General features: G+C 38.5%; 1 protein-coding gene across 4 annotated transcripts in view; it reads right to left on the bottom strand.

The window, feature by feature from the left end:
• Positions 1-14414, bottom strand: part of BEST3 (bestrophin 3) — a 474344-nt gene that overhangs the window by 106963 nt on the left and 352967 nt on the right. For all 4 annotated transcript variants that reach the window (XM_044088000.1, XM_044087997.1, XM_044087998.1 and 1 more), the window contains 2 exons: positions 9158-9235; positions 8920-9072 (listed from right to left, as the gene is read on the bottom strand). In XM_044088000.1, the coding sequence (XP_043943935.1) occupies positions 8920-9072; positions 9158-9235 (231 nt within the window). The remainder of the gene's footprint in view (positions 1-8919; positions 9073-9157; positions 9236-14414) is intronic.

The following is a 14414-nucleotide window of genomic DNA, read 5'->3' as shown; positions in this document are numbered from 1 at the left end:
TATTTATCCACGGTCAGAATATGTGTGCAAGGTTTTTACAGACAAACAAAAAAAGAATAATGATCCAGTTTAGAACTGAAGTTGAAGCAAAAGAACATTTGTTAACTATGTGTAAAGTAGTAATGGACACTACAAAAGTATATGATGAAAGAGGACTATGGACTGAGGTATAGGAATGTGGAGTTATAATGAAAATGGAAAATTATGATGTTATGCACGTACCTAGTATTATTAACGTTCATAGTGGTTTAGTGAAATATAGGGGTCAACCAAAAACTTGTTATTTTTGTGGAAAAAATGATCATTTAATCAATGAATGTGATAAAAAGATGTTATTTATGTGGTAAAACAGAACATGTGCAAAAAATGTGATTTAAAGTGCAAAAAATGTGGCAATACTGGTCATTCATGGCTAGAATGTGAAATTAATGTGCAAGAAAAATGAAAACGAAGTTATACAAGATAAAGAGACAGTAGATTGTGTTATACAAGAAAATGTACAAAAATCTGTAACTGATAAAGACGTTATATATGAAGTTAAAGAAAATAACAAGGAAAAAGAAACAGAGGAGACAAGTGAGGAAGAAGCGGATTGGTGCACAGTGAGAAATAAAAATGATTCAATAGGGAAAAGAGTTAAAGAAATGAAAAGAAAATTCAAAAACATAATTCTTAGAGAAAATAAGAAAGGAAAGGGATAAACATTTTATTATACTAACTGTTCTTAGAAGCTGAAAATATTAGCTTTAAATGTGAACAGTATGAAAAATCTTAAAAGGAGTATAGGTATATTACACTGGTGTGCTGCAGTAGATGTACATATTATTGTTTTAGAAGATATCAGATTATTAACAGAGGAAGAAAGAACACAAACTGAAAAAGTTTGGAATGGTGTGGTAGTTTGGAACATGGGGAAAGAAACATGCTTGGGCATATGTATATTATGTCAAGAAAGCACTAAAATATTAGATGTAACCATAGTGGAACGAGGACAAACTATAATAATAGACATGAGATGGACAAAATATGTGTATAGAATTATAGCTTTATATGCATATGTAACAAAAAGAGAGAGAGAGAGAAATGATGTTTAAAAATATTTTTGAATATGTTTATGTAAATATGGACATTATAGTGGTGGGTGATTTTAATTGTAATTTAAGGAAAAATAAGAGCAATTGTGATGTTAAAATGGCTAAAGAGATTATGAGAAGTGGAAAGTTAAGTGTATCGGAGAATAACCACTGGACCTATAAAAGGAATGAAATTAGGACAGAAATTGATTATTTTTTTTAATATCTGACAGTTTAAAAGTTATAAAAAAGGAATTAAGTATGCTGGATTTTCAGATCCTGTGGCAATATGGGTTAAAGTACATGAAAATGAAGAATATATAAGAATGGGAAAAGGAAAAAAGAGAATTAATGAAAATGGATTAGATTTAGAAGAGAAAAAAGGAATTGTGGAATTATGGAAATCATATGACTATGAGGGAGATTTATGATAATTCAACTGTTTGGGGGCTTAATTTTAAAGAAAAATATAAAAAGTATTTTTAGAATGTATAAGGGAGAAAAGAAGAAAAGAAAAAGAGATATTAAGTCAAGAAACATTTAGAGATTTATTAGAGAAGAAAAATTCCTTTTATGAAAAAGGAAGAGAAATATATAAAATGATTTAAATTAAAATTAACAACTTGTTATATAAGCAACAAAAAGAAGTTATGTTCTTACCATAACGTTCCATGTGAGTTGTTCATCTCGCCTTTGTTCTTACACGTGGGTACGGAGCCGATCCATCGGCTCCGAGTCGGATGCTTTCCAAGCTCAAGATCTCTGAGTAGCTTGAGGCACAGTCCCTATGCCATGATGCTCTCTTACTAACCTCACATCTAGTTTGCTGAACCCAGCAAGAAAGAATGCCACTAAACATACCAATATGCCAAAAATATACACATGTATACATATATTTACAATTTGCTAAGAAATTTTCTGGCTGGAATAAAGGACACTAGTTAGACCAACCAGACCACCAGTCATACCCGTTCTTCAAGAACCTGGAGGGGGAAGGTGGGAGGGAGTGTAAGAACAAAGGCGAGATGAACAACTCACATGGAATGTTATGGTAAGAACATAACTTCTTTATGTGAAGTTGTTCAATCCCGCCATTTGTTCTTACACATGGGTAGTGTAGTGTCCCAAGCACCCTAATCCTGGGTGGCTCACGGGAGTACATTCTGAGAACAGTGGAACCAAAGGAAGCCCTGTCCCTGGAGGCCCTGTCCACCTTGTAATGAGTGATAAATGTATGAGGTTTGGACCAAGTAGCAGCTGCACAAATAGTGTCCAAAGGCAAACAAGCTGCATGAGCCAGAGATGTAGACACAGCCCTGGTGGAAGGTGCTTTCATACTATGCTCTAAAGGTTGGTTGGTTGATGAATATATATATTTTATGCAATCAGATAACCACTTAGACAATGTAACTTTACCTACAGGCAGCCCCTTTTTATTGTCCACATGAGAAACAAAGAGTTGTTACGATTTCCTAAACTCCTTTGTTCTGTCCAAATAAAACCTCAATTGTCTGTGAACATCAAGTTTATGTAACATATATTCTAATTTATTCGAATGGCGTCTGAAAAAGGTGGGCAGCTTAATAGACTGGTTCAAATTAACCTTGGAGCAGACCTTAAGAAGAAAGGTGGGATTTGTCCTGAGAGACACTCTGTCGGGATGAAAAACCAGATACGGAGGCCAGATAGAAAGAGCTTGTAGTTCCGAAACTCTATGAGCTGAGGTAATAGCCACCAAGAATATTGTTTTCCAAGAAATGAATTTCAAGGGACAAGAAGATGCAGGTTCAAAGGGGGGGAAGCATAAGCTGAGATAGTATTAAATTTAGATTCCAAGGGGCAACTGGTTGTCTGACAGGTGGCCTAAGGTGATTAGTCCCTTTCAGAAAGCCTTTACATAATCTGTGAGAGATAAGATTAGAGCCCTCAAATCCCAGGTGAAAATTGGATATTGAAGCCAATTGAACTCTTACAATGGCCGCTGCTGCAACTTCATGAAAAACATAGTCAGACACTCCAGAACACTATCAATAGGAGCAACATATGGATCAATATCATGTTGAGAGGCCCAATAAACAAAACGCTTCCATTTGCTGTTGTACAGTTTTCTGGTGGAGACTTTATGAGAGGAGACTAGAATATGTTGCACCACGGAAGACAAATTATATGACCTGGCTAGGTTGGGAAGTGGAACAGCCAAGCTGTCAGTTTGAGGGACTGAAGAGAGGGGTGAAGAACTCCTGACGAGTGAGTCAGAAGGTCTGGCACTGGGTCCAGAAACCAAGGTTCTTCCAGTTGATATTGATAAAGGAAGGGGAACCATATCTGCCGAGGCCAAAAGGGGGCTATCAGAATAACAGTCCTTCCAGAGCTTTTTGCTTTCTGTAAAAATCTGGGAATCAGTGGGGTTGGAGGAAAGGCATAAAGGAGGCCCGAGGGCCAATCGTGTACGAGTGAATCCCTTGGGCTGTCCCCCAGAGAAGGATTCAGGGCAAAGTAGCTTTTGCATTTGGCATTCAGTGGGAATGCAAAAAGGTCGCAGCAAGGCTGGCCCCATCTGCGGAATATCATTTCTGCCACTTCTTCTTTGAGGGACCACTCATAGAACAACAGAATTGCTCTGCTCAGTTTGTCCGCTATCACGTTGGATTTCCCCGGGATGTGCGTTGCTATCAGAAAGCGCCCGGTGGATACAGCCCACTGCCAAATTCTCAAGGCTTCTCGGCATAAGGGGTAAGACTTGGTTCCCCCCTGTTTGTTGATGTACCAGATGGACATGTTTTCCATCTGAATCGCAATCGTCTCCTAAAGCAGAGAGTCGTGGAAGTGCTGCAACGCTAAAAGCACCACTCTCAACTCCAGAACATTGATGTGCAAATGAGATTCCATCTCTGACCAGGTACCTTGGGTAGTTCTTCCCTGAAAAAGCCCCCCCCCACCCTATCAGGGAAGTGTCCGTGGTCACCATGGCTATGGGAGGGGGAAGTGCAAATGGTTGACCTATCATCACCTGGTGACTGTTCAACCACCAGAGAAGGTCCTTCTTGCAAGCGTCTGTCAGTAGGATCTTGAAAGACATTGGGAGCTGTTGATAAGACCACTGGGTGAAAAGCAACCATTGGATTATCCTCATGTGCATCAGTCCCAGAGGAACCTCTATGAAGGTAGCTAGCATAGTGCCTAATAGCTTTAAAACCTGAAAGGCAGGTACTCTCTTTTCTTTTAGTAAGTGGGACACCTGATTTTTGTAGAGAGATAACTCTTTCTTGAGGTAATCTGACCAAAGCAGTGGTGGTGTCTAGGTCTGCTCCAATAAAAGAGATATGCTGCGATGGTAATAAAGCAGATTTTTCAAAATGTATGTTTTTTCCTAACCAAGAACAGAGATTGATCGTATGATCCCTGGAAAGAATGAGTTGATGTCTGGTGGTGGGGGACAGGAGCCAGTCGTCCAGATACAGAAACACCCGGAATTCTAGATGCCTCAGGTGAGCCGTAACCACTGCCATGCATTTGGTGAACACTCTGGGGGCTGAGGTGAGACCAAAGGGCAATGCTTGAAATTGGTAGTGACTGGCCCCCAGCCGGAAATGCAAATGATCTCTGGATGGTCTGGCTATTTTGATGTGGTAGTACACATCCTTGAGATCTAAAGAGCACATCCAATCTCCCGTTCCCAGGAACCTCACTGAAGCGTGACCATCTGGAACTTTTACTTCTTTACAAAAGCGTTGAGCTTACTGAGGTCTAAAATGGGCCTCCAGTCCCCCATTTTCTTTGGAACTAAAAAGAATCTGGAGTAAGTTCCGGATCCTATCTGGTCCACCGGGACTGGCTGGATAACTCTTTTTTTTAGCAGCTTTTGGATTTCTATAGCTGCTTGATCCCGCAGATTGGGTGGAACATGTGGGATTTTTGTTCTGACTGGTGGGGACTCTGAAAAGGGAATGATGTAACCTCTGGTAACAATGCTTTGTACCCAAGAATCTAATGTAATTCCTAGCCAGGCATCTGGGTACAAAGCCAAGCGACCCCCGACTGCCTCCAGAGTAGGACAGTTGGGCCTCCTCTCAGGAGCACTGATAAGGCTTGCCAGAGAACAGCTCCCTGTCGTCCTGGTTTTGCGGACCTCTTCTGCTGCCAAAGCGGTATCTTCCATTATTGCCTCCTCCTCCACTGCCCCTGAAGGGGGGGTTCACTGCATGTGTTCTGGAAAGCTCCTTGGGACTTCCAGAACCACATTTTTCCACCTTTCTGTCCTTTAGGGTATGGTCTAGTAGGGGTGGAAAAATGGACTCCTACGGCAGATAGAGTCTTTCCCTCCTGCTCACACCTAGTGAGAGTCTCCTTGACTTGGGGCCCAAACAAAGAAGAGCCATCAAATGGGGTGTTGACAAAGGAAGACTTGAAGGCTTCCACAAAGGAGCATAAGTGCATCCGGGACTGTCTCCGCAGAGCTATCGCTGAACCTGCTGCTCGACTCGACCCATCGGCTGCATAGGAAATGAGCTGCATGGACAAGTTGACAATGGAATTAAGGGTAGAAAGCTGAGCCGTCACCTTCTCAGAAATAGCTTCATCTGTGTTACCCTTTAGAGTAGCTCCAAGTTCCTGGAGGAGATCTCGTTGAAGACGGGTAAAATGTGTTAAATAGTTAAGCGATCTCATGGCAAACGTCGCAGGACTTAAAATGCATTTCCCATATCTGTCCATCGTCCTAGAATCTCTATTAGGAGGATGGACAGTAGAAGAGGTCTCTGACATCTCTTTCTTGGTGGCCACCACCACCACCATGGCATCAACAGGGACTCCTTTAGTGAGGTACAATCTGTCTTGAGGGGAAGTGATGAATTTATTGGGCCTCCGAGGGACTGGTTCCATGGAATCAGGGGACTCACAAGCCCTTCGAGCAACCAGTTCCATCAGTTCGTCGAAGGGCAGAGTAACCCAGGAGGTGGACGGTTGAGATCCAAAGGCCTTCAGGAGCACTGACTCATCCTCAGTAGGGGGTAACAGACTGCCAGTCACCCCTCTGTTTCAGTATTTCCAGGATGTCTGCAAAGGAGACATCCTCCCGAGGGGGACCGTGGGGACCCTTCTGATTCGTCTAAGTCGGTGTCTGATGCCAAAGATTCCTGAGGGGAATCCAAATGCCTCCTCTTGCAAACTCTCTTTCTGGGGACTTCATCAGTGGGAGCGTCTGGTGAAGTCTCAGTAGAGCAGGGTTCACTCAAAGGGGTTACCTGAGGCTCTGGGTCTCGATGTATAGTAGGAACCTGAGATGTATAGTAGGAACCTGAGATGTAGAGGCAGAATGCGGTATTTTAGGGGGGAAGAGGAGAGACCTGAGGAAGTGTGGGTCTTAGCAGACATTACCCCCTCCTCATGGCATCGAAGGCACCGGAGTCTCGACCCAAGGAATCCGCCGGTTCCAAGGAAGACAGTGGGCTCCCTGGTGCCAAGACCAAGGGCTCCGAACCTGAGGACGGAACCGAGCTCATCTGTGTCGAGGCCCCGAGAGGAAGGGTCGGAACCAATGTGTCGGTTCGACTCTTCCCCCCCGGAACCAACAAGAGAGTGTCGGCTCCGAGCCTCTTTGAATGACACTGAAGAGATCAGGGTCGATGGAGCCAAAGTCACTGGGACAGGACTCAGCTCAGTGGGTTCCACAACCATCAGATCTTCCGCCTCCGGCTCCAAAGGCCTAGGTAAGCTTGGAGAAGGAGTAGTTACAGGCAAAGGGATGGTAGTAGGATTTGAACCCAGTTGGGATGAAACCGAAAGTAATTTGGCCAATGCTGGTTCTCTAAGAGCCTCTGCACCACACGGTCCACATCGGTGTCTGAAAGGGTCCTAGAAGAATCAGTCGAAGGGACCGAAGAAGCCACAGACCTGAGTATTGGAGACTTCAACACCTATGACACCGGCTCCAGCACAGGGGATTGGCTCTGAAACATCTTAAAAGGAGTATAGGTATATTACAATGGTGTGCTGCAGTAGATGTACATCCAGTTGACAGAGCCCTGTTCAACTATAGTAATGAAGCACAGAAGTGCCTAAACAAAAAAAAGGGGTAAGGCCCAAGAGCAACTGCTCCAATAACACCAACACAGCAAAAATCTACACAACAAGAGGGACACAGCTCTAAAAAAAATAACAGGAACAGACTACTAACTGTAATAAGAAAACTAACTCTATGTAAAACTATTTGTACTATTTGTCAAAAAGACAGAAAAAGAATTATACTGGCCCAAGCTCTCTGAAGAACTTGCAATCCATTGCATCGGCAAACTAGATCTGAGGTTAGAGAGCATCATGGGATAGGGACTGTGCCTCGAGCTGCTCAGAGATCTTGAGCTTGGAAAGCAGCCAACTTGGAGCTGATGGATCTGCTCCATACCCACGTGTAAGAACAAACGGCAAGATTGGACAACTTCACATTATTGTTTACAAAGAAAGAAAGAAGTGGTAGTACCATATTTAAGTAAAATAATAAACGAAGGTAAAATAATAAGCGAATTAAAAAAATAAGGAAGGTAAGCAAATAAGACAGCAAGAAGGACTATACAAGATAATTGAAGAATATGTATTGGAATTATTTGTTAAGAGAGAGAAAACATAGAACAAATTTATAAAGGTGAAAAATTACATAAGGAAGATAATGAGTATTTAGAACAAAAAATAACCATGAAAGAATTTTATGAAATTTTAAAAGATATTAACATGAATAATTTTTATAGATGTTATAAATGAATGGTTAGAAGCTGGAATTAAAGAGAAAGAGATATGTACAGGAATTATATCCCTTATGAATATCAGGATCATTTGCATATATCCCATGTGCCTCTGATACAAGAGGTTTGGGAGGTCACTCAGTGGAAGTTCTAGCATTGCTGGAGTTTTCATTTTGTTTTTGCTGATTGGTTTTTCAGTGACTTTCTCACTCATTGTTTTATAATGTACAGGGTAGAAAATTGTTGCTCTTGTGTCAACAAATCTAAGTCAGATTGAACAATGAGTGTTGATGGATAACTAGCTGTGGGAGAACACAGATCATCCCTTGGACTGCCCTTATGTTTTAGATTAGGGATGTGTGGCTTACAAATATTCTCTTTTGCCACCAAGTGAAGGTATCAAGGCAGCATCCAACAGATTGAGGTAGGAATGACAGGTGGTATAGGAATGTTACTTCATGTGTACTTCTGTTTCTCTGAATTTGTTTGGCTATGGACCTATAGGGAGTGTAGCAGAAAGAGCAAGAAGAAAGCAAACTGCAAATAACATTTACTGGGATAAGATTCAATGAAGATTTGCTTGCTTGCCTTGATCATTGAGATCTGCCAAAGTCCCACTTCAGTAATTAATATTATTCTTTTGGCAGTAATAAACTAGAGCTTAACAAAAATAGACTGTTACTTTGAGCATGCATGATTTTGAGGTAAGATAGTTTATAATTTTTGTCTGTGGAGATGTTCTGGAGAATCCAATGCACTTTCTATAGCACACATTCCATGCTGCATGTCTTTTGTTATTATTTGCTACATAATACAGAAAAGGGGAATGCAGCATAGAGACTTAGTGTTGGGAGATGGACTGCCACTTTAAGTCACCAGGATAAAACTGCAGATAGGTTTGCCATTGGTGGCACCTGGGGACAGGGACAGTGATATCACTGATTCACAAGAGTTTACATTTTTTGACAACTGAAAGTGGGTTATGATTTTGGCTTTAGACACTTGGTGTGGGTGTCTCTACAACTTTCCTTTTAATTGTATCTTTGACATTATTGTCATTACAGTGGTATTATCTTTTAGTTTCATCAGCATGCACAAACTAAACATCTTACCTTCAACCAACCTGCATAGAAAAAAAACTGCAGGAGTGTAAACACTGGAACATAAAGGTCTAGATCATGGCCACTATATCCCTGACTGGGATCTAAAAACTGTCTTCCAATCAGGCATGCAAAAAAGAAGGTGTAAACTGCCAGCGTGACCACCTAAAAAAGAAAAGACAATGTGAGTTAATTGCCCAAACAACAGATTGATGACATTCAATACATAAACAATGAAACTATGGTTTACCTGTGTGTATACTAATGGAATGCCAACCCAGTCATAACCAAACAATGTAGAACACCAAGACCGAAATGTATTCATTTCCTGAAATAAATAAATAATCATCATAATTCCAATACATCTGAACAACTTGATGCTTTCACATGTTTTATATTTATAATTATAAGGAAAAACGGGAACTTCTTTCTTTGAAATATTTTTTGAAATTATTGTGTATGATAGCCAAAATAAGCAAGTATCATGACTAAACACCAAAATAACTAAATGCTTTATTCTTTATGAGGAAAACTAAAAGACAGTAAATAAAGGGAATTTCTATGATTTCACTATACAAATCCATTTTGGCTGCAGTCAATGAAGATGAACAAACCCTGAAACCTTTTTTCTAGAGGGATTTGTGTATTTCCTCAGTGGCTACAAACATGAATATCACACACACAGACTCACAGACAGACCCCCCCACACACACACACACACACATATAAACACTCTTTTAAGATCCATATTTTTGTAGGTCAGTTGTGTGTCAATGTAGTATGAGTTATATTAACTGACATAAACTCATATATACACAACAGTTTGACAGAACGGATCCTAAAATAACTACACTTAACATTTTGTACTAAAATTCTAGATAGTTAAAAATCACAGTCTTGCAAAACAAAATACTTAAAACAGAAACTGGTTACAATGAAAAAAAAACATTTTTTTTTTACAAATAATTTCAACAACTGCTCATGTCATCTGTGTTTACAGGTTCAGAAGTACTTACTAGGCTATTGAGCCATGAGGATCTTTAGAAGTCTAGTCTTACATTCCCATAAAGATTTTAGCTCTTATATTTTAAGTATGATTAACCAGAGACAATCATGAGGGGCAAGAGTGCTAAACCAGCAGTGAATTTGTGATTACCCATCCATTAATCTAGATTACATTTGAACGGAGTAAGTGAAGTACTTTGTTTTATGTTACATGGAAGATGATTCCAAAGAAGTGGTATTCTCTGTGATACATATCTATCCCTCCTATCTATGTTGCAAAAGACAGTGAGATCTCTTGAACAGGTGTTTATGCCCCTATTGGACTTGTGAATGTGCAGTAGGTCTGACAAGATAGGATCTACTGAGGCTCTGTATGCAAGGCAGAGATTGTCTCTCATTAGTCTTTATGACACTGAGAAGAGGGACAAGGCTTTGAGACGGTCCACATAGTTTTTTATGATTTAAACCCGTAATTTTCTTTAAAGAAAGTATTGCAGGCATTCAAGTTGTGTCTAATGTTTGGAAAGGTACATACCGCAGGGTGCATTATACTCCATGATCGACCTGTTGAGTGTGGAATACAGTGGAATGATCACATTCCTGGAACTGGATGCCATACCATTAGTAATGAGCTATGCGATAAAGAAGGACTTTCTTATAATATTGACACATGGTGATCAAAGGACTGTTCACTGTGTACATAAGTTCCCAGGTCCCTAATTACTGGATCAGTTTTCATTGGTGTTGTGTCAATGTGATAGCTATAAAGGACTTGTTCCTTGTGGAAGGACACTATTATACATTTCTTAGAGGGGTATCCCAGTTCTTTCTTTGTTGGTGGCCAGGTACTGGCAAACTGAAATAGTATACCAAAAAATATTAAAAGCTACAGGAGTTCAACAAGTCTAAACAAAAGTAAGCAAAAACACATCAAGGTAATTATTAAAATTCTTCTACCATACTCTTTCAAAACTACAACCTCCTAACTGGAGGGAAAGGGTAATACAGTATACAATCTAATTAAGTACTTACATAATAAGCACATACAAAAAATGTGGCTATAGTGCAGAACTAAATCTAAATAAAACCATCAGACTCAGCATAGTGCATTATCAGGGAGTTGGGAAGCAGTCTGCCCTGCAGCCATAGCCTTCTTACTCAATTATTTATTGTCATTGTGGGCAAACTCAGACAGATCTACTTTGAAACATCAAGTCCCAGATAACCAAACGACATTTTCCCGAAACGAAAATCGCGAAAACTGACATACCTGAATGGCAATGTTTTCCCAGGTTAAGTAAAGACTTGAAACACCCAAGAGGATGTTAAAAGCCACTGACACCACTGGAACCAAACAGCACTGCTGCTAACAGTCAGAAATTAAGTGAGCTACAACAAGGAAATTCATATTTATACATGTTTTTAAAATTTATGTAAATTTTTAAGTAATGTTTAAGAGTGCAATTGCCATTTGATATCTGCCTTTTGTATGTCATTGGTTAATTTTTGTATCACATGACATGAAATGATTGTATTTATTGGCCATTTTATGACATCCAACAGTTTTGATGAAGTCCCTTAATGGGAAGAAAATGCTTAACAACTGTGAATATTTGTTATTAAAGTTTCAGCTACATTTCCTCATTGTGGCTCACTTAATTTCTGACTGTTAGCAGCAGCGCTGTTTGATTCCAGTGGTATCAGTGGCTTTTAACATCCTCTTGGGTGTTTTTGGTGTTTTATCTGGTTCCAGTTTGTGTCTTCTAAGCAAACACTTGCCCAGACTGACACGAAACATGAAGCAATGTAAGTAAAACCTACCTAGGTGGGGGGGGGGGTTACACCCCCACACCGCTGAATGTGGAGGACTGCTCCCCACACACACGCCAACTATATGTACCAACTCCGGGATCGTACTACAGTGGAGAAAAGGGCATGTTGAGCAAGTGCTCACTTACCCTGGGAAAACTTCACCATTCGGGTATTTCAGTTTTCGTGATTTTCATCTCGAGAAAATGATGTTCGGTTATATGAGCGTTGATGTTTCAAAGTAGATACACTCAGACGTATGTATAATGTTCATCTTAAAGAGCCCTGCTGTGGAAATTAAGTTCCAAGTAGTGAACCCTCAGCTATCAGAAATGAGTGGTCAGTCTGTATGACGCCTGCAGCATCGGGCCTCAAAACACCCCTGGGCAGGTTTTAATTACACATTACCACACACAGGAAAAAGCCAAAACGTAGATCACCACGATGTAATGAAGTATAAAAGTCTTTATTAAACACAACACAAGCGCTTTCGCATACTCCTGTATGCTTCTTCAGGTTATAATTCATTACAGAAAAATCACAGGTATATGTAGCAGGATTAATTAGTTAATTTCCCGCTCTTTTCCTAATTAATTCCTCATTATTGAATCTTACTTACTTTCTTTATTCTACATTTCCTTAAAGGGCAAGTGAAACTATTTGGCTCTTTGTTACATAGGCAAATCTTCATTATAACAGTGTTGTCTATATTCTATATGTAGAATTCCAAAAACTCATCCTAACTAATAGGTATATACATTGCTATTGATAATACTAGGTCATTATGGATACACATTAACATAAAAACATGGAGAATATGTAAATATGTAAAGTTTTATATAACAGTAAAAGATAATAGTAGTAATATATCATTCAACCTATATTGTTCAATTAGACATAGAAGCACATGTAGTTTATAGAAAATGGTTAAATAAATCTCTCATAGTGTATATTTATAACACATTTTTCCTATTCTTATTTGTCTCTATCTCATTATTAAATATCTATAAATGCAAATATGTTATTCAATCTCATATGTAAAACACTATTTATGGTGAAGAAATCTTTAAAAAACTCTTTAAAAACTTTTGTGAAGTTCTTTTAGAAATATATATACATGTAATATATAATTATGTCCATCAGGACACGCAAATCAATAGACATAAAGATAATAATAATAAATAGGGTATTATTAATAAATATTATGTATAAAAAATCAATGAAAAACATTTATATAATATAAATAAATATGTGTAATAAATTACAATAATCTAATATTTTAAAATTGATGACCTTACCACTATCAAAGACAATATCAATTTATAGTGCCTAAGATATGAAACATGAATACATAACATCATATATATGTTTTTATCTCATGGCTAAAACAGGTTTCAAGCTAATCATGCTATTTAATCCTGGGGGTATATGTGCTTTAAGCTTCAAAATCCATTCGAGTTCAACATTTTCAATGTATGTCATGTTATCTCCTCCCCTTTTTGCTCTTCTAACCACATCTATAACACGAAAATAAAAACCATGATCATGGTATTCATTAACGTGTTTGGCTAGTGCATTAGTTAACACTTGTTTCCTCATTTCATATATATGGTTGTAGATGCGATTTTTTAGTTTTCTTGTGGTTAGGCCTACATAATATGCCTGACAATCCTTACATGTAGCCAGGTAAATAACATTTGTGGTCTCACAGGTTGCTTGTATATTAAAATAATAGTGTTGATCAAGATCTGATATATAAAAATGATTATCTGTTAAAATATGTTTGCACATATTACATTTATGACAGGGTATGGTCCCTATTGATTTTGCTTTATCTATTTCATTCCCTTTGTGTAATCTATCATTGCAGAGTAATCTCTTTAAGTTCTTGCTATTCTTATAGCAAAAACTAGGTTTATTTCCCACTACTTTCTTAACATCTTGGTTCACTGTTAAAATGTTCCAGTTTCTTCTAATAATATCTGTGACATAATAGTTGTCACTAGTATACCTGGTTACAAACGGGACATGAGATACAAAATCCTGATGGCTAGAGGTTACTGATGTTGGTTCAGATTGATATTTAGTCCCTGTCCTTTTTGGACCTATTTTATATCCAGAATAATGAGCTGTATACTTATGTACTTCATTAGTTGTTAATAAAATGTTATTACTAATCTCTTCTATTAGATTTATAGGGTATCCTCTCATAATAAATAGATTCCTCATATTTAATAGTTCCTGGTTTCTTTCAAGTGTATTACTACAAAGTCTATTTATTCTCATGAGTTGGTGTTTAACTATATTTACAAAAACATGTCTTGGGTGCATACTACTGTATTGTAGAATGGCGTTCTTCCAGCATTTCTTTCTATATTTCCTGGTATCAAGTTTAAACTCTAAATTTATTGAGATGGTAATATCCAAATAATTAACTGTTTTGCTAGAATATTCCATTGTAAATCTTAGGAATTCAGTAGTTGATTCCAAATATTCACAAAATTTTAACAGTGAGTTAGTATCTCCTCTCCATAGAATCAGAATATCATCTACAAATCGTCTATAGAGTATAATATTCTGTTTGTATATACTATTGAAGACATAGTGATATTCCCAATTGTACATAACAAGATTTGCATATGAATTGGCACAGGGGGTGCCCATTGCAACCCCCCATACCTGTTTGTAAAGCT

Source organism: Protopterus annectens, chromosome 11.part0 (assembly GCF_019279795.1).
Source record: "Protopterus annectens isolate FY-2018-M chromosome 11.part0, PAN1.0, whole genome shotgun sequence".
Classification (NCBI taxonomy): domain Eukaryota; kingdom Metazoa; phylum Chordata; order Ceratodontiformes; family Protopteridae; genus Protopterus; species Protopterus annectens.
This window is presented reverse-complemented; position numbering and strand designations above follow the sequence as displayed.